The sequence below is a fragment of the Antedon bifida genome, chromosome 11 (genome assembly GCF_963402885.1).
Source record: "Antedon bifida chromosome 11, ecAntBifi1.1, whole genome shotgun sequence".
In the NCBI taxonomy this organism is placed as follows: domain Eukaryota; kingdom Metazoa; phylum Echinodermata; class Crinoidea; order Comatulida; family Antedonidae; genus Antedon; species Antedon bifida.
The window spans coordinates 16144461-16169000 of NC_136236.1; the positions used below are offsets into that span (position 1 = coordinate 16144461).

General features: G+C 34.8%; 4 protein-coding genes across 7 annotated transcripts in view; 3 read left to right on the forward strand and 1 right to left on the reverse strand.

Moving 5' to 3' along the window:
• Positions 1-24540, reverse strand: part of LOC144856315 (ATP-binding cassette sub-family C member 9-like) — a 259349-nt gene that overhangs the window by 30400 nt on the left and 204409 nt on the right. The gene's annotated exons all lie outside the window — the stretch shown is intronic.
• On the forward strand, positions 84-7971 carry LOC144855228 (kielin/chordin-like protein). Its single transcript, XM_078713035.1, has 18 exons — positions 84-369; positions 641-815; positions 1229-1440; positions 1650-1818; positions 2011-2222; positions 2324-2486; positions 2648-2859; positions 3140-3302; positions 3701-3912; positions 4010-4166; positions 4304-4515; positions 4861-5005; positions 5505-5719; positions 6020-6167; positions 6585-6799; positions 6966-7131; positions 7227-7295; positions 7403-7971. The coding sequence occupies exons 1-17, from the start codon at positions 84-86 to the stop codon at positions 7270-7272; spliced, it is 3108 nt and encodes a 1035-aa protein (XP_078569161.1). The 3' UTR covers positions 7273-7295; positions 7403-7971.
• Positions 8411-14011, forward strand: LOC144856334 (death domain-containing protein CRADD-like). 4 transcript variants are annotated; one of them, XM_078714314.1, is made up of 3 exons: positions 8411-8568; positions 11865-12190; positions 12978-14011. In XM_078714314.1, the coding sequence occupies exons 2-3, from the start codon at positions 11887-11889 to the stop codon at positions 13394-13396; spliced, it is 723 nt and encodes a 240-aa protein (XP_078570440.1). In that variant the 5' UTR covers positions 8411-8568; positions 11865-11886; the 3' UTR covers positions 13397-14011. The 4 variants fall into 4 exon arrangements, with proteins under 4 accessions (XP_078570440.1, XP_078570439.1, XP_078570442.1 ...); XM_078714313.1 differs by having other exon boundaries at positions 8436-8531; XM_078714316.1 differs by lacking the exon at positions 8411-8568 and adding an exon at positions 11553-11576.
• Positions 14300-24495, forward strand: LOC144856322 (complex I assembly factor ACAD9, mitochondrial-like). The gene is made up of 15 exons (XM_078714295.1): positions 14300-14590; positions 16460-16553; positions 16863-16964; positions 17334-17440; positions 17893-17993; positions 18137-18215; positions 18600-18671; positions 18806-18908; positions 19567-19716; positions 19958-20148; positions 20706-20914; positions 21482-21614; positions 21959-22036; positions 22186-22387; positions 23550-24495. The coding sequence occupies exons 1-15, from the start codon at positions 14387-14389 to the stop codon at positions 23648-23650; spliced, it is 1926 nt and encodes a 641-aa protein (XP_078570421.1). The 5' UTR covers positions 14300-14386; the 3' UTR covers positions 23651-24495.

Genomic DNA, 24540 nt, shown 5'->3' on the forward strand with positions numbered 1-24540 from the left:
ATTTAGAAGATTAATCTTAGATATATTAGATATATAAAGTAGTTGTAGGAGCAGTTTGATGTTAGAGTGAAATCAACTTCAAAATGCATCGCTTTCTGTTGTTTGTTGTTCTTCTAGTTCTTCTGGATAGGGCGACTGCCGCGCTCAAATGTTCACCATTAGACTACGAGGCAGAAGAAGATATTCCAGATTGCACGTTTGGTTGTTTTTGCGTTGGAGGGTACACCCACTACCATGGCACATTTACTTATAAACCAAGTAGAGTTAGAACATCCAGTACAATATGTGTCGAAAAAAGTTGTGATGGTGCTTCTGTGACATGCGCAGATCCGACATTTAACTGTCATGATTGTCCTGATTGCGGAGGCCGTAAGTGAATTATTTCATACTTTTTTTGTTATGTTTCCAACATTGTCTCCACTTTATTCAAATCGAAGTAAAGTAGGCCTACATAAAAAAAATACTAATTATAGCCTACATACATCAGTAGGCCTATATAAGTATTAACAATCATATAACATTTAAAATAGATATTTTATAAAGAAAAAAGCATTAGAAAAAAAAATGATTAGTTAGGCCTATAGATCTATTAGAAAATATCTTTGGTAAATATTTGAAATTATTTACTTACTATCTTTAGGAAATGATTGTGCTGCTGAACATCCTGACGGTGGAGAAGTGATAATCCGAGGAGGATCTGCGGAAGCTGTTGGGTGTGCCGTGTGTACTTGTAATCTACCAGAGCCAGCAGAGCCGTGCCCCGGATGCGGATTCAAATTATTCTTAGGCCTACTCAAGGAATCTCCTCAAAGAAGGTTTGGTTTAGAGATTAAGTTGATAAAGTCTTAATACTACTATAGTACTCTAGTTAAGCCTTTGTTTGCATACTCCTAATTTGGCAAGAAACGTTTTCCAAAGTTTGATAGTGTAGACCAAAGTTAACAAACTTCGGCAAACTGCAGAAAACAAATCTGCAGAAGTCTACACTTAAAACATTTGTTTACAAGCTCGACGAAGTTTGGCAATAAGAATGTTGCTAGTGTAGACCAAAGTTAAGAAACTTCGGAAAACTGCAAGTTTGCAGAAGTTTACATTTTAGCAAACTTTACTTTGCAAAACTGAATCAAACTCCAAGATTTTATAATGTTTGCTAGGGTAGACTAGGCTTTAAAGTGTAGTCCTAAATCGGAAAGCTCATATAGTTAAGCTAATATGTATTTGTGTACAGGAAAGCAACATGTGATTACTCTCAATGCCCCTGCCATGGTCACCCTTCGGACCAAGTGTTTGAAACCGTAGCTGATATTCCACAATGCACGTTCGGTTGTTTCTGCATTCGATCTGAAGGTGCGACGTTATGTATAGACCCAGCCGTTTGTAAAGTGGACAACAAATGTTTCAAACCAGATCATCACGTATGCGGATGTCCCATTTGTGATGGTTAGTGACTGTATAGATAAAGTTTCCAATTTCCGAAAACTTAGGCCTAATTAATAAAAAACATAAATAACAGAAACAGAAACATTGGATTGTTGAAGAACTATCTTAAATTAATTAATTGGTTAGATTAATTAGATTAATTGGTAATACAGTAATTGCAGTAAATTTCATCATAATCAACTAAAATTTATGTTCTTTAACTCTAACAGAAGGAGATTGTTTTGCCAAATCATTTGAAGAAAAAGACGTTTTAATATCCGATAACGGTCCTCAGCAAGTGGGATGCGCAGTGTGCACGTGCGACGCACCTTCTCAACCAATAGTCTTACCTTTTTTTTCAGCAACATTATTAGACCTACTTCCACCACTACCGAAAAGGTAACATGTATAGTGTTTACATTATTCGAAAGTAAATAATTTAAAAGATTACAGATACGAAGATATACTGAAGCTTAAATTCTTCAATTACTACCACCAGTGGCCTGTGTAGAGTCTTCTCTTATGAATTATTTAGATAAGTTATAGATTCCAAATTAATATTGATTTTTGGTGCTCTATTTTTGTTCTCAGAAAAGCGACGTGTGATTACTCTCGGTGTGCTTGTAACGGATTTGATGAAGCACTTATATATGACACAATTGCTGATATACCAGAATGCACATTTGGTTGTTTCTGTATCCGGTCTGAAGACCAAACCTTATGTATAGACCCTGCTCCTTGTCTTGTTAGTAATATATGCCAGCATCCAGAAGATGGTGCCTGTGGGTGTCCAGTCTGTGAAGGTATTTTTCTAATTTTATTTCCAATAATAATTCGTTTTTAATTGTTTTAATAAAACAAAACTTTACATTAAGGTAAGAATGCTAAAATTATCTTGATATAGATGGAGATTGTTTTGCTGAAACGTATGAAGGAGAAGAAGTTTTGATATCAGATAACGGCCCCCAACAACTTGATTGCGCAGTGTGCACGTGCGAGGCGGCTTCTGCACCAATAGACTTACCGATCTTTATAACGGGAATAGCAATTCCAGCAGTACCACCAAGGTAATAATTATATATTACGTCTTTATTTTTCTAATCTATTATATTATTTACAGAATATACCATACTGTACTTAGAACCGAATTGAGAATTCGGTGTTTAAACACCTTAGAAGTACTGATGTTTAATAATTGCTTTATTGTTGCTGTATTTTTTGTTTGCAGAACAGCCACATGTGACTATTCTCGATGTGTCTGCCAAGGATTTGATGAAGAACTAGTGTATGACACAATTGATGATATCCCAGAATGCACATTCGGTTGTTTCTGCATCCGATCTGAAGATAAAACGTTATGTATATACTCTCGTCCTTGTATTGTGAGTAATATATGTCAACGCCCAGAAAAGAACGTCTGTGGATGTCCAGTCTGTGAAGGTACTTTGCCTTAAGTTTTTCTTTTTCGCCATTTTTTACTTCAATATTTCTTTTACTTTAATATTTATTTTCCAATAAAATAGGTTACATTGTTTTAATTAAACACTGATATTTCATTCAATTGAATATATCTTAGTGTAACTAAAGTGACTGGAAACATTTTGTAAACGTGTGTAAGGTCTATTCACAAGAAGTTTAAATAAACTCCAATCGAATCATGTAAGTAAAATATCAAGATTGAACAAATTGTTTATACGATTGTTCACTTATCTTGATATAGATGGAGATTGTTTTGCTGAAACGTACGAAGGAAACGAAGTGCTCATATCTGATAACGGCCCTCAGCAACTTGGTTGCGCAGTGTGCACATGCCTAGCGGCTTCTCCGCCATCAGTCTTTGCGTTATATACACCGGAAACAGTTTTTCCACAAGCTCCACCAAGGTATGCTATGTCCTCCTAACATTATTTACCAGATTTAACCGAATCAAAACAAATGTTACTAAACATCTTCGCATATAATCAAAAGGACATCCAATATTCACTCAAATTTTGGAGAACATCTAAGACTTAGTATTGACCGAGCATACTGCAGGTCTTTATCAAGATATACCCATCAGACCATTAACGTTCACTATACGTTCTTAGTTAAATAGAGGACATTTTGGTCTATTAAAAGACTTTGGTACATTAAGATAATCCTGGAATGTTTTCTGTTAACATGAAGTCCATTATAATAGCATCTGTCGCGATTGTACAGTTTTGGTAAATCCAAATGATCTTAGATAACTCCAAATACACCTGTTGAATTACCTAATAAGTGCTTTATTGTATTTCTACAGAAAATCGGTATGTGACTACTCTCAGTGTGGCTGCCAAGGAGTTGATGACGAACTAGTATATGACACAATTTCTGATATACCAGAATGCACATTTGGATGTTTCTGCATCCAGTCTGAAGGTAAAACTTTATGTATAGACGGATCTCCATGTGCTGTAAGTAACAAGTGTCAGGACCCAGAACCAAGCTTCTGTGGATGCCCATACTGTGAAGGTAGGTTTCACACACTTTCTTTTTTCAATTTTGCTTCAATATTTTAACTATGTAATTATGTAACTTTATTCTGTACCGTTTGTTTATTTGGTCACAGAGGGCGATTGTGTTGCCCACTTAGAAAACGGAGAAGAGGTTTTGATATCGGATGATGGTCCTCAACATGTAGGGTGCGCTGTATGCACGTGCCAAGAGCCTGTTGAACCAATTTTCTTGGGCCTACCTCCTTACAATATACCACAACTGCCAAAGAGGTAAGTTTGGATTTTCTAAATATTAGTTTTTTGTTGTTTTATTGGTTTCTCCACATTAGAACGTGTTGCTAAATAAGAATGTTCTGTCATCGAATTGTTTTGTGTCGAACTGATTATGTCGTATTTCTGTTTGTCAGAGAGGCAACGTGTGACTTTTCGCAATGTGCGTGCCATGGCTACGATGAGTCTGGAGTATACGATACTGGCGCTGATATCCCATCGTGTACGTTCGGTTGTTTCTGCATTCGATCTGCGAATGCTGTGTTGTGTGTTGACCCAGCTCCATGCGAAATAAGTAACAAGTGCCTTCAACCTACACAAGTCTGTGGGTGTCCATTCTGTGAAGGAGGTAAATATCTTTGTTTAGATCATATTGTACCATACAGGCTCATAAAAGTATGTGGAATATTTAAGGAAAAGCGTTGAAAGCAAGGAAGACGATGAGACCGTGAGCAAGAAGAAAAAGGCTATTCAGATCTTACTACTGGACCATAGATATTATTTTCATAATTATTGTACGTGACTTTCGACTCCACGAGCAAAGAAAGGAATTTCTAGTTGAAGGGACAGTATTAGTTGTCTCAATGTTGATAGAGAATAAAATAATCTAAATGTTACCTTTTATAAGTTGCTTGCTGTAACATGCCAATGTGCATAGTAGGCTATAACGTTTCTTTCTGTTTTCCTAATTAAGATGGAGACTGTTTAGCCAAATCATTTGAAAATGAAGAAGTTGTAATATCCGCCGATGGACCACAAGATGTCGGATGTGCTGTGTGCACATGTGACCGTCATTCAGTACCATTTATTCCTTTTGGTGGTGGCTCCGTACCTCCAAGGTAGTAAAACAAATTGTTTACAGTATTAAAACAATTACATATTCACACATATTCCGTTTTACGGATTTGAATTTTGATCTCAAAACTGTTGTTTGCAAACTCCGATTTTCCCACTGTTTGGAGAGGTTATTTAATACTACAATCTCTTTGTTTACACTACAGGATAACATGACTAAAATACTGTGATTCGATCCGCTGAGTTCACAAACTCCAGAAAAATATTGTTTGTCAATTAAAAAGGTTGCACTGCCTAACCTTTGCAAACTATTTTTCTGCAGTTTGCTGAAGTTTGTCAACTGGTGTACACACTAGAAAACTTTTTAAAGTTTACTACTGTAGACTATGGTTTGTTTTCTAGTGTAGACTTCTGCAAACTTGTTTTTTGCGTTTGCCGAAGTTTGTCAACTGGTCTACGCTAGCAAACTTTGGAAAACTCGGGAGTTTGATCGAGCTAACCAGTGTCGACTAGTGAAATTTACAATACTGTTTTATTCCACAGGACATCAACCTGTGACTATTCCAACTGTCCCTGTTATGGTTATGAAGAGTCCAGAGTATTGGCTACTAGTAGTGATTTTCCAGAATGCACATTTGGTTGCTTCTGTATTCAAGATCATAACTATGAACTGTGCATCAACTTTCCACCATGTGAGCTCTCCAACGTGTGTCACAGCCCAGTCACTGAATGTGGATGTCCGTCCTGTCAAAATCAAGGTATGTCTTTAAAAACCCAGAAACATATTATTGTGAATCACCCATACCGTTTATTTGTGACTTTTAATGTACGAAATATGTAACTATAGACCCATGGTTAATTGATGAGAATTGGTTACGTAATACATAACGGAATAACATACACGGAACGGAAGACGTGTTGTTGAATAATAGAAAATCATTTACAGAATTTAATAGTGTCATCTTCCGTGTGAATGTAGCTTAAACGTGTTGTCATTACTTGGTATATATTGTACGTCTGAACGGCATAATAATATTTCCTTTTCTAATATCCTCTAGTTGGTGATTGCTACGCTATAAATTATGAAGATGAAGAAGTGTTAATACCAGATGACGGTCCCCAGGATGTTGGATGCGCAGTGTGTACATGCGAATCTCATGTTACACAAATTACATATGACGACAGTCGCCCTGAACTTCCCAAACGGTAGGAGTGTTGATGCGACTACCTTCATGTACTCTCGAAGTATAGTACTAGTGTAGTAGGATTAGTATCAGTGGCAGATCCACGATTTTGTGCTATACCTAAACTCCAGCTGTTTGTTTATGTAGTGGCGTCCTGGCCGGGTTCCTCCTCTTCCATCCACCAATAAAAAACCCCAAGGAATACTGAAGTAACTGCAGTTACCACACCTATTTTAAAGGCCACCTACAGGACCCGCCAAGGTGTCCCCTGAAAAGGTGTAGGCCTTAGTATTAAAACATAGGGGTACTACTGTTGTTCCAATCAGAGCCATACAGTTGGATCTGGTTCCAATATTATTCAGATAACTAAGAGACTTTTAACCGTTATGCCGAATTTCTAGAACTTTTACCGTAAATTATCACTAATTTACTTCGGCAGAAAAGCAACATGCGACTACTCTAACTGCGTGTGCCAGGGGTTTGAAGAAGAACAAATCGTAGAAACTTATGATGATCTCCCAGAATGCGCCAACGATTGCTTCTGTATCCGCTCTGAAAATGAAAGAGTGTGCATCAAGCAACCCGATTGTTTCGTGAACAACGAATGCGTTGAACCATTGTATTTCGATTTCTGTAGATGTCCAATTTGTGAAGGTACGTAAATTGCTATTATAAATAATAATTTTATTTGTATATGTATGTCTGGTTTATAACTCCAGGTATATTCATTGAATTTTATCAAGATTCGTAATTGCTTACAGTCATGTTATTTCAATTCAGAATGTGCATGAGATGTATAGTATTATGCTTTTTTTGACAGTTGGTAATTGCTACGCAAGATCGTTCAAATCCAAAGAAGTGTTAATTTCTGATGACGGTGTTCAAATAGTCGGCGGATGTGCATTTTGTACTTGTGATCCTCCATCTGAGCCGGTATCATATCCCTTCTATCTCCCAGGGATAGAGAAAGCGGAATTTCCAAAAAGGTAAGTTGATTCCGATAGAAAAATACGCTAACTTGTATACATTATTTTCTTGATATTCGTCATATCTTCATGTTTTCAAATATTAATATTTTCAGGGGTTCCCATTGTGACTATAGTGCCTGTTTCCCTGAGCCTATATAGACACCAGATCCGGGTTCAATCCAGTAAGTTTTCTTTTTCTTGTAAACATCTCTAAATCGCCATAGTTTGTTTATCCTTAAATAAACATATTTTTTGTATAAACTTTCTATGTTTTTTTGTATTATTGCAGGAATGGAAACTGTTTTTATTTATTTTATTAATCATAACCTAACATTTATTATTTATCATGTCAACGAATAGAATATTCATTTGCTGGTGTTGTTGACTGTGAGCTTTCGGCGCATGGGGTCAGACGAAATGGTTACAATTAGGCCAGTTACGTTGTATATGGCTAGAAATTATGATGGAATCAATATCAGTTATTTATAAAGCACCTTTTCAAAGAAAGGTCAAAGCACTCTACAAAACAGCACTCTACAATAATTCGGCTTACATATTATAAGATATGCATTTTAAAAAGCACTACTGTTTCTTAAAGTAATACACATACAGAAGAGCCTGGTCAAATATTCTATTCGTAGTTTAGAACGTAACGTCTCCTTTTTAGTGACAGGGGCGGCAAGAAGATTGTCTGTAGATTATAAAACCAGTAATATGACAAGGCTCGTGCATTCATAATAAGGGACACAATTGAATAGATTTACTTTATCAGTATTTTTCGACGGCATTTTTTATTTCTCAGCCACCGTAGAAGAGTACGTCAATTGTCTGAGGTTTTGCATACCAACTACCACATACATGTTGTCGGCCGGCCATATTTGAAGTATGACTATTATCCATAGATAAGAAACTCTCCCATCGCATAGGCCTATACATTAAAACATTACAATCATTTTAACGACTCCACAGCCAATTCTTTAACAAATAATTTGTTGACTTTTTATTGAATAAATACACAATATCTGTTTGTATTTTTTTCTGTTTAAATCTTTGTGGTAAAAGGTTTCTTTATTTAATAATCTGGGCCCAGACTGATTCGGTTTAGCCTAATATTTTGCTTTTATAGTTCAAAGGAAGGTGCGAAAATTGTAACAACCTTGTTGCCGCAAAACAACTTAAAATGTTATGTCAATGTCGATATGACGAAATGAGTGCTTATTGAATATTTTTGCCACTATGGCCCCTCTTATGATGCGCCCTCTATTTGTTTGGTCGTCAAAAACGAGGGCGGTGTCGGAACTGAGCTGAAAAAAGACGAAAAATTACGGGGAAGAAGTACCGGCGGACTAAAGACATCGCCGCGGCGTTACACAACAAAGCAGCAATACACGCGAATGGAAGCTGGGCCTAGCTACCAAGTAGGCCTAGGAACTTTTTTATTATACATATATAAAAGTTAGTACTTATTAACATCATCTTAGAAGTTGAATAGGCTAGGCATGAATAGTAGATAGCTTAGCTAGGCTAACCTTTTTTAAGTTTTTGTTTGTCAATGTCAATTGGTGTTGGGAGGGGCTTTTCACAGGTCACTGACTGTAGGCCTAGTGTCACTGACAGTGACACTCTGTACCCCACTTTCCACGACACCAACAGTCGGAGAGCCGCGTTGGGAAATATGACCGTTATCGCTGAATTTTCGACTTCGCATGACGTCATAAATTTTAGAAGCCCTCTCTCGGCACAGAAGCATCAACGTTTCGCGCGAAAACATTAGCATAAAGTATACGTCATTTAATAGCTGTTTAATAAACATTAGTAGGCGAAAAATTAACCATATATGGGAAGATCAGTTCCTTATATGTTTAAGATGTCGCAGGTCACCTAATTTTCTGAAAAATTTGTTGGATTTGTTGTCAGCGACAATTTCTTTCCAAAGTTCGTGTGCGTCCGTCAAAACTGAAGTTTTCTAACAGGTGTTTGTTTACAAATTTTCCATTAGTGGGATTTGCATCCCATACAGTGAATTACCAAAAAACCGACGTATATGGATAGAGTAAGTATCAATAGTCTGTTTTACGTTAAAATTGGCTTGAAACCCTATTTAAGCTTCCTATAGCGAACATTTTAAAAAAGGTCCTCATGTCATATATTGTTACGTCTCGCGGCACTAGTTCCGTCGTGTGTGGTGCATGGTGTGTTGATTGTGGTTGTTGTAGGTGAGTATATGCACGACCTGGTGGATCGTTGTCGTATTATATCGGCCTAGGCCTAGTAACATGTTCTGTTAATAATTTAAATACTTTAGTTACAATTTAGTATTATTAAAGTATCGTTACAATCCTACTCTATATTGAAGATGCATTGGGAAGTTTTAAAAAGATAATTAAGCAAATCGCAGCCTGATACAGGTATAGGCCTACCTATTCTATAGTTAAATATTTATTTATAGTAAAATTATTGACAACTGAGGGGTACAATTTATTTATAATATTAATAATTATTACAATAAACAGACATAAGGAAATTTTGTATTTGCTGCTTTTTCATGGTAGGCCTATATCTGAAAATGTTTTCAGGTTGTTGAATAATTATACTGTATAACGATGCAATGTTTTGTTCATATCATAGTGACAATTATTTAAATAGTTTCATTCATTACATTTCAGCTATTCATTTTCATTTTAGGTTTTTTGTTGGTATCAAGACTCGACGATTTTCTGTCTCGTTCTTCAATATGAGGTTGGACGGTGGAAGCTGTAATGGTTTTCTCGATTTCAATATCATTGCTGCAGCTGATAGTTTTTCATTTTATTCGCTAATAATAATATAACATATACATTCATACGCATTCAAGTTTTAGAAGCGTTTCAGATCAGTCAATGATAAGATATAAATTAAGTTGCAATTGATTGATTGATTTACTTTATTAACCAGAGTCACACAGATACATACAATATAAACATATAAAACAATCATAAAATCAGTACAACCGTAAGACTCGCGTAAGTTAACATGATATAGGCCTAGCTAGTTTGTTATGTTTGATGAACAAGGTGCTATTTAAATAAAAGCAAGTTTTTATATACAGTAGTAGTATTTACTATTTATATCAGTATTGTTTGAAAGATATTTGTATTAAAAACTGCTTTTTCACATTCTGTATACGTAAAAAAAAAATTGGTTGCTTGTGTGAAATGCAAGTTGTATCTAATAAAGTAATATTTATATACAAGTGTGACATTTACTGCCAGATACTGAAATACTGAGTACCAACCAATCACTGTAACAATACTCAAGTAAATGATGGACTTATATTTGTATATCTTGGTTTCAGCTGGGCCCATAATTATCTTTTTTAAAAACATGACCATATAAAAATACACGTTTGAGTCTCTGAAACAAACATGCCCGATTTTATAAAACATTCCCCATATATAAATTGAAAATGGGTTATTTTTTTTTGTTTTTCCATTTATTGTTTTTTTAACAGTTTTTTATTTGTTCTGGGCCTAGTTTCTCCTTCAGGCTTCTTCTTGCTTGGTATGAGCAGAGCTGGGATAGACCTACCACCAGCCTAGACTATAGAATACCCAGCTACTATTATTAACACTCACTAGGGTAGGCCTACCTATCTAATATAATAGTATTATATCAGAATTACTCAGCCTAGCTAGGCCTAGAAAATACTATTTTTAGGCCTAGCTAGGCTAGAAATCAAGTAAGTAATTATAGTAGGTAGCCTTTCCTAGCTCAGAAACCAAATAGAACAATAATCGGGGAGCAAATTGAAATCTTAGGCCTATGACGTAATACGCCTGCATGAAAACCGTATTGAACACAGACACGATTCGGTCCGGGACGATTCGTACCAGCTTCGTAAAACGTAAACAAAGTTTCAAAATGGCGATTTTTCGATCGAAACAGAACAGAAATGTAGTAGGTTTGGTTTGATTAGTGGGAGTTGCATCCCAAGAAAGCTTAAAATTAGATTTTTATTTTAATAGATAGCTTAATAGTTTATCTTGAAAGGATTTTAAATTCGCTTTGAAACCTTATCTAGAAAATATGAAATTTAATGATTTTTTACCATCATTTAAAAAAAAATTAAAGTAAAAAAGTTTATACATAAAATAATGATATTTCTTGAAACAAAAAATCTGTGGAATTTAGATCACAGTTTTTATCATTATTTACGCTTGTAGTTCAACTATTGAAATACGTTTATTGATTTCATTTAATATCAAAATTATACCATTTTCTAAGTGTACTAAAATAGCAAAAATTCCAACATTTTCCACGAAGCGCGCCCTCACAATGAATGAAATCAGTGATGCGTTACCAACGCGGCTTTCCGACTGCAAGGCCTACCTACTAGGCCTAGCCTTTTAAATTTGTTTTAGCATAGCTAGGCCACCTAAATAATAAGAAACCACAGTTATAGCGCCGCTACAAAGCAGGGCTAGGTAGGCCCCTCTCTTACGAGTTTTAATCACTAAATAAACTATAATATAGTATAACGTAAAAAGGCAGTGGAGTGCTTCTGGTCTGAGTGAAATTGTACAAATCGAATATTCTATTTTAAAAAAATGTAAGCCCTAAATCTGGTAGGTAGTATCGTATTAGTAGTACTAGCTAGCCCTAGCTAAATAAATCTAGCAAGTATAATAATATTAACTGATGAACTTTTACTAATACTATACTCAATCTAGGCTAGTATTAGCAAGAGTTTTCTTTTTAAATTGTTTTTACAGATTTCAAAAAAATATTCTCATAATGGACGAGCAGCACAAATATCTTCTACTTAGTAACAGAGTGCGGTTAGTGTCAGATTTACCAACAGATATGTTGATACACTACATGATACAGGATAGTGTAATGACAACTGAAGATTCTGAGATCATAGACTCCAAACCAACAAAAATGAAAAAGAATGAGTATTTTCTCGACACTTTGCCGACAAGAGGGCCAAAAGCATTTCCAAGTTTTCTACAAGCGCTGAAAGAAATGGAAGACCCGCTCTATCATTTTGTAAATGAAAAACTTCAGAATCCACAACCAATAAATTATCCAAATCAAGGTATTTTATACAGTTTGTCGATTATCTAAATAAGAACCACCCCCCACCCCCACACTTCCATTTCCTGCTATATTTGGAAATAATAATTTATTATTTAGGTCAATTAATACAGGAAAGGATCACCTATTAAGGGGACATCTTTGAGACTCAAGAACTGATTCCCTTCTTAGGGAAGTCGTCTTAGAAGAGGGAGCCCTAACAGAGGAGTTCAACTAACTTTCACCACAAAGCGCTTGTATAAGATTATTAATTTGCATTATACCCAACAACAAAGTAAACAAGTTGTTTACCAGACTAAATAAATGGTTCTTAGTAATTCCACATGGTGTTACATTTTTCAAACACCAAAGTCATACATTCAAGCTATACAAACCATCTATGAAAAAAGGTTCTTAAGTAATTCAAAATGGTTAGATTTTTCAAACATTAAGGTCATAATATAAGCTATAAAACTATGAAAAAAGGTCTCGGAATCCCGGAAAAATTTGTTCACCTATCGAGTCATAAACTACTGGAATAAACTACCAGCAGATGTTGATGATGCGATTTTTACCAGGGTATTTGAAAAGCTACGAGATAATCACTGGCCGAAAAAGGATGTCAACACCATTTTGGGCAATACAGCTTGACTGTGGGTCTCAAGAGACTGAATAGCCTATACATTTATACCCACATCCAATAAGTTGTAAGCTAAAGAAACTCAGAGGAGATCAGAATGTTACAGTTATGTTACAATTTTCAGCTCTTTTTAAAATTTAATATAAACTTTTATTTGTTTTATTTGTAGTGTCGAGTCAAGATAATACAGATTCACCAACACCAATGAATAGAGATTTACCTTACTCCACTTCAGTTCAAGATAGAAATTCACCATTTGCTCAAAACATGGATCATTCTGGCTTCACACAATCGGGCAGCTCTGAGTTACACCGATTTTCTGATGAACGAGTTTCCGAATTGCAGCTGAACACGTTTGCCGGGAATATTGGTGCAGATTGGAGAAGCTTTATTAGGAGTCTTGGATTGAAAGAAAACGAGATCTTTCATGCGAGTGGCAATGCTAATACAGCAAGGGACCAGATATTTAGTTGTTTGGTAAAATGGAGAAATCGTGAATCTCACAATGCAACTGTTCGAGTACTTGTTAAAAAAGCTAGGCAACATGGACTTGATATAGAAACTTATGCGTTTCTGGCGAAACAGTGATGTGTACATTTTTTCTGTAGTATTATGATGATATCTTTGCGAATACTATTTTATAATGCGACTTATGTGTAATAGTGATCTACCACCTACGCAGTTGTCGAGTAAAATTATGCACATACCCTGCGTAGTGGCGTGGCGTCATGATAAACGACATCTCTCTAGCTTTATTTAAAAACTATTATATATCTTGTCCTGCAGCTTTTATTTTATTGCAATAAAAATGTGTTACTTAATTGAATGACTCGTGTATATAAGTCAGAGTATAGGACACCCTCTACCATATTGTTTAAGTAAATCATTGTGTGTCAAGATATATTCTGGTGCACTTTTGTGTGATCATTTTTGTTCTATTAAATGATATAATATAATCATGTTCTTACTAAATAGTAACTAAGTACTAATATCCCACAAAAAATAATAATTAGCATGATAAAATAACATTTCATCTTTTTTATTGGACCATTATTGTCTATCGTTTAAGTATTTTGAATTTGAAAATAATAATGATGCATATCTGATTTGTTTATACAAGGAGTAGGACTAATAATATGCTTGCTGTTTAGATTAGCGATAGTTTTAATATGTAGTAGCAAATAAAACCTCAGTAACATTGTCTATTGCTTATTCATTTTGTGTTAAAATGTGGCCAATATACATACAGTTTGACTTTTTAAATCTTGATTTTATCGAACCAAAGGCACTTTTGGCGTTTCATATATGTTATGGGCAATAAACGAATTTGCGTAAATACACTTTTATAAATATGTAAATGTAAGTAATCAACAAAAAAGCAAAATTGTATTTTTCAAACTTCGCAAATCTTTGCTTGCGCAATTTCACATCTCACAAAAAATATTTGCGCAATTATAGCATTGCGCATAACATAGTATGAAACGCCAAATGGGTTATTCATACTTCCATGTTGCTCAAAACAAGAATCGAGTGAGACCGTTTTGTTTTAGCTTAGTGTTTTTTTAGACATATTAAAACATGTTTTCAAGAAATGTTAGTGCAATAAAAGGCGTGCGTAAGACAATAGAGCATGTAGGTTGTAGAAATGCGTTAAAAAATGGCGAAATATTAATATGTTCGTCTAATCAACGCCAACATGTGGGTAGGCCTCGGCAGTTTCATTGGACGCCGGTAAACTCAGGGGCGTTCGCGAAGAATCTCTTCATGGGCCGGTTGATAAAGGTAGGTACACAGGAGCCTAGGCCTAATAATAGTAAAATCAATACTGATACATACAGTAGGCCTAGGCCCTACTACTTTATTTTTATATTGAAGACTTTTTCATTTAGTATTTGAAATGTTGCAATATTCTGAATGTTTTAAGGCCGCATAGGCCTATTAGTATATGTATTATAAAAAAAAAATACACATTTATTATTCGCCGTGGTTAGGATTCCGGCACCGGAACTCAACTGCCCAGCGTTAGGGAATCTGACACACTATTGCGCAATGCCCAGAGCGAAGTAATCGGCGACTCTATACTCTATCATCTACAGACTAACAGCAAAGATACTACACTATCTTTGCTAACAGCGATGGATCAATAATAGCTGCGCCACGGCGAACTAGCCTAACCCATTTCATATATAAACTTCATATAATTATGAATTATAATTACATGACTAGTTTTATGATTTTCAAGTACAAAATAAAAGATTTCATATAACGCATTATTATACTCTGTAATAACAATGCACTCGTATACAAGTTGATTTGTTGACGGCAGCCGCCGCCCGGATATGATGTGAAAAAAATCCCTATAATAACAACGTCCGACTCTCGGGTGGTGTGGTGCGCGGTCTGTGGCACTATAGAGTAGTGAAAGGTACAATTACTTCGCTCTGGGCATGCGCAATAGCGTGTCGGTGGGCAGTTGAATTCCGGTGCTGGAATCCTAACCAAGGCGTTTATTATTTGGGGATATGGTTGCATTGCCATTAGGGTTGGGGAATCCTTTTTCGTCTGTTAAAAAAAATGATATGTCTTTGATATGATATTTGTAAGTGATTTTTTTTTTTTTTTTTCATTTTCATTCTTTTTCATTCATGTGATTTTTGTCATAAATTTAAAAACAAGGGAGTTGGCTTTAATCAAGTATTTAGTATGTATTTTATGTAGGCATAGGTCATTTTAAATGTTTTTTTAATATTATATTATTTTGTATTTTTATATTTATTAAGAAAGACAATTTTTAGTTGGAATTGGTTGACTTTCTTTCCAAAAATGTATTTTATTCATTCATTTTAAGCTGCCTCAATTGATATGCAATGTTAGAAGCATGCCAATGTATTCTCAAATGACATGCAAATTAAATTACAAAGTACACTTTAGTCTGGTACTTGATAATTAGAAGCAAAATCAAATGTAAACATAATTTTAGCAAATAACAAGATTTTAGGATTCTAGGAACACCACATTATAAATGGTGCAAACAAGTATTAATTAAGTGCTGAAGTAATAAAAAAATAAATGTTTGGTTATTTTAAACTATGTTATGATAGTAATTAAACACAGAAATTTCTATGTATATTTTATATGCAAATGACAACAAATGAAAATAATTTACTGATGAATGAATGAAAATACAGTATACCTACTATAGTGATTGTTTGACTTTGACAATGACTTTGAGAAGTCACATGCCCATGACCAGGCTGTGACTTTTAAGGAAAGTGTGACTCACATGGCCACTGTTTACATTCAGGGCAAAGTCTAGTAGTAATATTGATGGAATGTACTCATTTTCAGTGTTTTATTATTATTAACTTCATTCTACTCCAAAAAATAAAGATGAATAAAATTAAACTTTGAACTGGTCATTTTGTAGTTTCAATAAAGTCATATTCTAAAATATTCCAAAATATTTTGCATACAAATATATAAAAGATAGACAACTTCCGGTTGAATTTCTTCCTTTAAATTATAGTTTTTATCGTACTGTAAATATTTTTTAAATACAAATTTTGGTCAAAGTGAATAACTTTTTTTTTTTACTCTTTTAACTGCTGCAGATGCATGGCAATTAAAAGCATTATATGTTTATTATTTTAGGAAGATGTTTTCCCCTATCCAGAAGTGTCCGTGGAAAAATATCAAGAAATTACTGAACTGTGTGCACCAATTGAAAAGTTTTTCAAAGAAGAAGGTAGGTGCATGTCAGTTAAAAATACCCACAGTGTTATTGTTATTGTTCACAATATGTCCAGTGTCATTTAAGCTCTGTCTACACTATCAAACTAGTTTGACAAGAAATAATGTGATGTGCCCAACTATGGTAGTGATATGACATCGTGTTCATATATGGACACATAACATTTTTTTTGTCACATAAAGTTTCATAGTGTAGACAGAGCTTTAGATTATCATCAACATTGTTGCTGTTAGAAACTTTTTTTTAGAAAGTTTTTTTAATGTGTTTTTTTTTTATGTGTTTTAAATGTGTTTTTTCCTCTAGTGCCTTCAAAAGAAATAGATTTGGCAGCAAAAATTGATGACAAAACAATGCAAAAAGTGAAAGATATGGGTTTGTTTGGACAACAGATTCCTCTTGAATATGGTAAGTAGGCCTAATATTACTATTACGTCAACGATACATGATTTAAAAGATGGTGCATTTTTGCATTAGACTGTATACTAAAAAACAATAAAACATACATCCACCCACGTATCTTGCGCTCTGTCTACGCTATCACTAACTAGTTTGACAAAAAAAAGTGTGATGTGCCAAAATATATATCATTGTCTCCATATATGGGCACATCACATTTGTTGTCACATTAAGTTTGATAGTGTAGACTAAACATAAATACACCCTTTTTTATGCAAATAAACACAACTGTACATATGCATTGTAATTTGTAATGTATGTTATAAAATACCTTTTCTCATATACTAATATTAAGTATAACTTGCTCCTTGTTTACAGGTGGCTTAGCCCTCTCCAATGTTGAGTATGCCAAGATACAAGAATACACATCATACGATGGTGCTATTGCAGTTACGCTCGCAGCTCATCAAGCTATAGGCTTAAAGGTAACCTTTAAAGCTCTGTCTAGACTATATGGACACAATGATGTCATATCGCTACCATATTTGGGCACATCACATTTTATATAGTTATAGATAGTTGTAGATAGAGCTTAAGAGTACAGTACTAACAAATAGTTCTGATGAGGAAAAAAGAAATGATCTAAAGATAAATTATTGCTTTGGACACCAGTTTTGGGTCATTAGTGCAAAAAACATAATTAAGGAACGAATTATACAGTCAACACGCTCCAATACCACCAGAACAGTGAAATCTCTGAAAACCAGATTTTCTTGAGGTTAAAACAATTCATTTTACCAATATAAATTGATTCTAGTTTGAGAATGTCTGTACAAACCAGATATAGACTAGCCCAAGGATAGGAGAGTACTGACTGTACTTATTAATATCCAACGTTTTAAACGTGGTTATTATGTTGTTTTTTCTACACTCATAGGGAATTATTATGTCGGGAACTGAGGAACAAAAACGCAAATACCTACCCAAGCTTGCGACGGGGGAACATGTAGCTGCCTTCTGCCTCACAGAACCATCAAGGTAAGGAATCTTGGATTTAATATTTTAATATTTGGCAATAATATTAGTATACAATATGAAACAATTTTTACAATGATGCTAAGATTGAGTTTTGAATAATTTGAACACCCCATCACATTCTCAATATTTATTTATTACTACAGCGGTAGTGATGCAGGATCATTAAGAACAAGAGCAACATTAAGTCCGGATGGCAAGACTTATCTACTGAATGGAAGCAAGGTAAAAATAACCTTCAGTAGAGGGCACTATTAGTGTGCATTTCTCCGCCTGCTGGATAATTTCTCTACCAAAAACATCGCTCTTTTTAAAAAAAAACTGTACTGTGTGTGATTACACTTAATTGCACTAAAAACTAGGAAATATAAATGTGGTGTTAATAGGTCTGCATTCACCTTTCAATGGTGGAGTCCCAGGTTCAAGTCCTATTTTCGGTGAAAAAAAAGATATGTTGTTGTTTGTGCCGTAAAATTTGACTCTAAATCTTGTACCCCTAACCTTTCAAAAAAAGGGATTTTTTTTTTATTTTTAGCCTTACTAAGGTATTTAGGTTTAGGTATGTACTGTATGTAGCTTTCTATTTCTAAGACCATATATCAATTCCAGATTTGGATTTCTAATGGCGGCATAGCTGATGTGTTCACTGTATTTGCAAGAGAAGAAGTAGCGGATAATAAGGTATATAAAACATAATCATAATGTAAATAAATCATAAAAATATTCATAAACCTATTATTTATTTATATCTTCCATATTGTAGTTTATCATTTATTGTTTTCAATAATTAAAATGATGGTTAATTATTTATTTAGGGTGGAAAGAAAGACAAAATATCGGCCTTTATAGTTGAAAGAAAGTTTGGCGGAGTAACAAGTGGGAAACCTGAAGACAAACTGGGTATTCGAGGATCCAATAGTAAGTGAAGTCTTGTAGTTAAAACTGCTACTAACAAAACATAGAGCTCCCAGGGAGATCAAACCATAGAGGGCACTATTAAAACAATCTTGGGTATCAGCATCTATTAAAAACAGGTATGCCGCATGCTTTATAAGTGTGTCATATTGGGAGAAATTACCATGTAACAGGAGATGGAAAATCACATGAAATCTGTGGAACTCTTGTGTTGGGAGGTCTGATTTTCATTTATGTTATTCTTTATTTCAAGCCAACAGTGTTAAACACCAATAACAGGTTGAAAATAAAATAACTAAACTATAAGATAAAAGCCAATATAAATATATACAAAAAGATTATTTAAATAATTTCGTTAATAATACATTTAAATTGAGAGAAATTACAGTTAAAGATATCTAAAGAATTATTTTTTAAAAGACAAGAATTGTACAATGACGAGAGTCTACAGAAAATACCATTTTTACAAACATTGACACGAGAATATTTAACATGAAGAAAGGGTTTACTACAAAGATTACGAACAGGAACATTAAAATAAAACAACGAAACAAGATTACAATCAAACTTAGAAGTAAGAAATTTATACAGGAAGTGCAAATCCTGTCTTGCTCTCCTAGATGTCGGGGAAACATATTTTATTTATACTTGCTATTTTCAGCATGTGAGGTTCATTTTGAAAATTGTCCCGTCCCAGTTGAGAACATGATTGGAGAGCCTGGCAGTGGCTTTAAGTTAGCGTTGAACATTTTGAATAATGGCCGCTTCAGCATGGGAGCGTCTGGTGGCGGTATTATAAGGACACTGATTGGTAAGTAATGTACATGTGACACAATACTATTGAGATATGCTTCACTAGCTGTAATGCTATCCATATGATACTGTTTTAAAAATATATATGATTTTTCAAATGTGATTTGTACCAAACGCTATCAATTTCTAGACCTAGTTAATTTGCATACAGGTGAAGTTACATGCTATAACTTATAAATACTTTTCTCTATCCAACTGATTTTTATCATGATTTCTTCATGTGGTTTATTTGCATACAGGTGAAGTTGTAGAGCATGCTGTGACACGTAAACAGTTTGAGACCAAACTGAAAGATTTTGGAATGATTAAGGATAAAATAGCACGCATGGCCATATCAGCATATGTGATGGAGAGTACAGCATTTTTAACGGCCTCCATGATGGACCAGCCTGGTGAAAAAGACTGTTCTATAGAAGCTGCCATTGTTAAGGTACAAATAATGCACAAGTTGGAGTGCGTTAGCGGCCTAGTGCGATCGGTATTCTGCCATACGGGTTACATACAGAGTGCTGTTATGATGTGCACTTTTGCATGAGTGTGAAAAAATAAAGAGCGCACATGTGACTTATTTCAGTGTGTCTGATTTGCTACATCATTGAACCCATGTCATAACGTATCATAAAACATAGATACTTTTAATGCCAGCTTATGTTATGCTATGTGTGTATGAATAAAAAAAATCCTATAATCACAATGCAATTACATCTAGTATTACAGTAATAAATCACAGTGGCAACGACATGGTCAACAATACGTAAAATCTTTTAAATTTTCTTTTGCCACTGTTAACCAGGGCAATACTGTAGCTGCATCATGCTTAATTACCCACAATATATTTTTTGCTGAATATACAGAGACTTTTTGTTTCAAGGAAAGCACCACTGATTATGATTATATGATAAAATGTGCACTATATAAGTATGTTAAGTACGTAGTAATAATGTGTAAAGTTCTTTTGATATTACTGTAACTTAAACTCGTTGACAGATCTACAGTTCTGAAGCATGCTGGGAGCATGTGAGTCAGGCACTTCAGATACTTGGAGGTTTAGGCTACATGAAAGACTACCCGTACGAACGCTACCTACGAGACAGTCGGATCATGATGATCTTTGAAGGAACCAATGAGATCCTTAGAATGTTCATATCACTGACTGGTCTCCAGTATGCTGGTGGAGAGATGAAAGAATCTCTAAAGTAAGTAGTGGTGTTTAACACGGTGCTTTACCTTGTTTGACTTGACTCCTTGGTTCAATCTTAGTTTTGTCATAATATCGGGACTGTTCTGAAATAGCTCCTCATAATATTATCAGCTCCGGGTTAGTCATACTAGCTGCCTATAAGCCTGTGTGTATAGTAGGCTTAAAATTAGAATAAAATGCCCTTGTTAAATAATAAAAAATATATAGGGTCAACAGTCACCACAGAAAGGGGTGTACTGTACCTACTATATATCCCAGCCATAATTGGCATTTGCGCATTCCAATCATAGTTATCGATAAGACGGGAGGTCTAGTATATGCATCTGTCTCGTATGTGATTTAAAGAAAACAGCACACCGTTCAGAAAGGGTAAGAGGTCACCCCAATGTCCATTTCAGCCCCTGTCATTAATCACTGACAACCCTACCAGTTAAATCACTTCGTTACAAAAACATACTGTATGTCCCAATGTTAAAGACATTAATATTTAGCGTTCATATTACATGCATTTCTGCTGTAGTAAGTTGGAAGCTTAATTCACTCTCGTAACATTTATTTACAGAAAGTTAAAAAGCCCAGGATCCAATCCAGGCTTTATATGGTCTAGCATGATAGACCGGTTGAAATACAGATTAGGAATGAAGAAAGATATGCTGATACAGCCTGGGGAGTTTGGAATACATCCAACATTTAAGGTATGATTACAACTATTCTGTTTTAGTACATTTTAGATGAGTCACATTTAATATTCCCCGATATCAGACTCTTTAAAAATCGTAAACTCTCCCAAATTCAAACATCCAAAAAGTAACTAATTTGTTAACATTAGATAATGGAATTTCTGGAAAACCAGACAGTAGTAGTATTGAAAGAAGTGACATATACATATATGATATATAATGTGTGAGTGGATATTCCATGATAAGACCATAGCTGTTTGCTAAATATGTCTATAAAATTATGTTAATATTAAATAAAGTATGTTTGTTATATTTTTGAATGTTGAATTTTCTAATTATATTTTTAATTGTTTTTTTAGGAACAGAAAGAGCAACTTGAAAGATGCATTGGTACCTTTTATTATGTCAATGAATCTATGCTTAGTAAATTTCAAAAGGTTGGTGTTTGTTGTTTAGTCTGTTCATACCTTATATAGGACATCCTCAAATTAATAACTGCATAGGTTTTGTCACTAGTGGGAACCACTCTTAAACATGAAAATGCAATATTTATAAAATAAAAACAATCTTAACAATTTGTTTTCAGGATATTATAAATCAACAACTTGTACTAAAAAGGATAGCAGATATTGCCATAGACATTTACGGTATGACTGCAGTGTTGTCAAGAGCAACAAGGGCAAAGGTCAATGGCATTAAAAACAACGATCATGATCATCTGATAGCTACCGTGTTTTGTAATGAAGCGTATGACAGAGTACTAGAAAATGTTAAACAATTGACCTTAGGTAAGTGTTCATTGACATGGTTCATTGAGGTCAAAAATGGGATAGCTAATTGGGTCATTGATGTAAAAAAAGAGATGACTAATTGGTTCAATGAGGTCAAAAAAGAGATAGCTAATTGTGTCATTGAGGTCAAAAAAAGAGATAGCTAATTGGGTCATTGAGGTCAAAAAAGAGATAGCTGATTGAGTCATTGAGGTCAAAAAAGAGATAGCTAATTGGGTCATTGAGGTCAAATGAAGGATCTCGCAAGTGGTCTTAGCTTGATTCCTATTAGAGATGAATAGATAAATGATAGCGATTTGACCAATGACAAGCAATGGATTATTCAAACTGTTGCTTTTCATTGGTCAAATCGGTTATGTTGCACTTACGTCCTTGCGTTGCATCCTACTGGGAACTAAGCTCTACCTGTATGATGTCATCATTTATCGACACGGTCAACCATTCATCTAATGTCTCGTTTTTTATCATCCGCATTTATTCTATTGCGACAGACAACTAGACGTACTGTACGTACGGTCAACCATGTCAATAGAGAACTATACATTATACGATGGAGAAAATAAATAAATTATGTTCATGGTGTCCTACAAAGATAGTTTGGAGGCCTAGATTAATATTATTGCTGTACTGTATTATGGCATCGGTGCAAGTGGGCACTGTGTGCATTGTTTGTTGTGGTTTATAGTGTTCTAATTAGAATTGAAAAGAGAACTTAAATTTTAGGTTAAGCCCGGTGCCCACTGTAGCTCGGCTGAACCAACTGGCACGAATAACAGTATGCGAATGCTTTCAAAAAGTCGGATTGGATAATTACTTACTACACTATACAGCGTGCGGTGACTTATTATAATAAATTAGAATTTACACGCGTAGTGGAATTTTTTGCTGCACACTGAGGAAAATGACGCGACAAAAAATATTAAACATGATGGATATTTTCCTCATCGGCATACATGGCCGATTCCTCACAAATTATCCGGCGCACACTGTGAGCAAAGTGTTATTAATGTCAGTTAGCTCAGCCGATAGCTATAGTGTGTGCCAGGCTTTATTAAAAACCCTGCTAGGAGATTTAGTATCTGAAAAACGACTAGGCTGTTGCGTTATTTTTCTTGTAGTAAGAAGTGTCGCTAATTAATATATTTGATTCAATTTTCAGCGCCAGATCATAATGGAGACTCAATGATTGAAAGGATCTCGGATGAAATCTGTGAAAACAGAGGATACGTATCAGCGCATCCACTCACAAAGGAGTATTAAAACAATTGATAACGAAGGATAATAAGAATGCAAAACGCAATGCAGACAACTTTACAAATAAGTAACATCCAAATCACATTGAATTCGGTTATATTTGGTTGCTATAAATTAAACTTCTGGTATTTTGTATGGAGCACAGTTAAGGCTGATTGATACAGACAAGCGGTAACGGTAATAAAAATATAGAATCTATGTATGTTATTCCTTATGACCACTTACACATGCAAACAGGCAGTTTCCGCTCAGGATAGATACAGATTCTACATGGTTTTCCACTTACCGCGTGTCTGTGTAAATTGGCCTTTATGCTTTTGGTCATATTGTTTTTACTCAACATTGTAATTATTGAGTACAAGCCTTGAGGGTTAGTTTGCTTTATTTTCATTCTTCTTTACTCGGCGTGGTCTAGAGGGGTATGTTCTTTAGCTAGTGGCTTTCCATACAACATACCACACGTTGATTAATAGTGACCACGATTAAATTCACAGGTTGTTTAAATTCACAGTCCCAGACTTGTTGAAGCATGATTTCAGAGAGGATTTCTTCCAATTCGGCCTGTTTAGTTTACGCGCTGTAGGGTGTGTCCAGCCACCCGGTTTTTTCAGTCTTTCTCAACAGCATAGGCAATGCATGGATGTCACTTGGGCATCTCAATAATGTAATAGTTGTAAGACTTTTCTAATATTATAATATAATTAAATTATATGAAATTACTGTATAGGCCTATGTCCATCACTGGCCTATGTCCATCACTGAAATAAAAGTATCGGCAATGAACGGTCAATGGCAAAACTGTGGCTATCAGGTTTTTTTTCCAGAGAGAGATGCCAAGTTGTAGGCATGAGAAGACTAGGAAGGAGAAGATGACTGCGATACTGTGCATGTCTTTT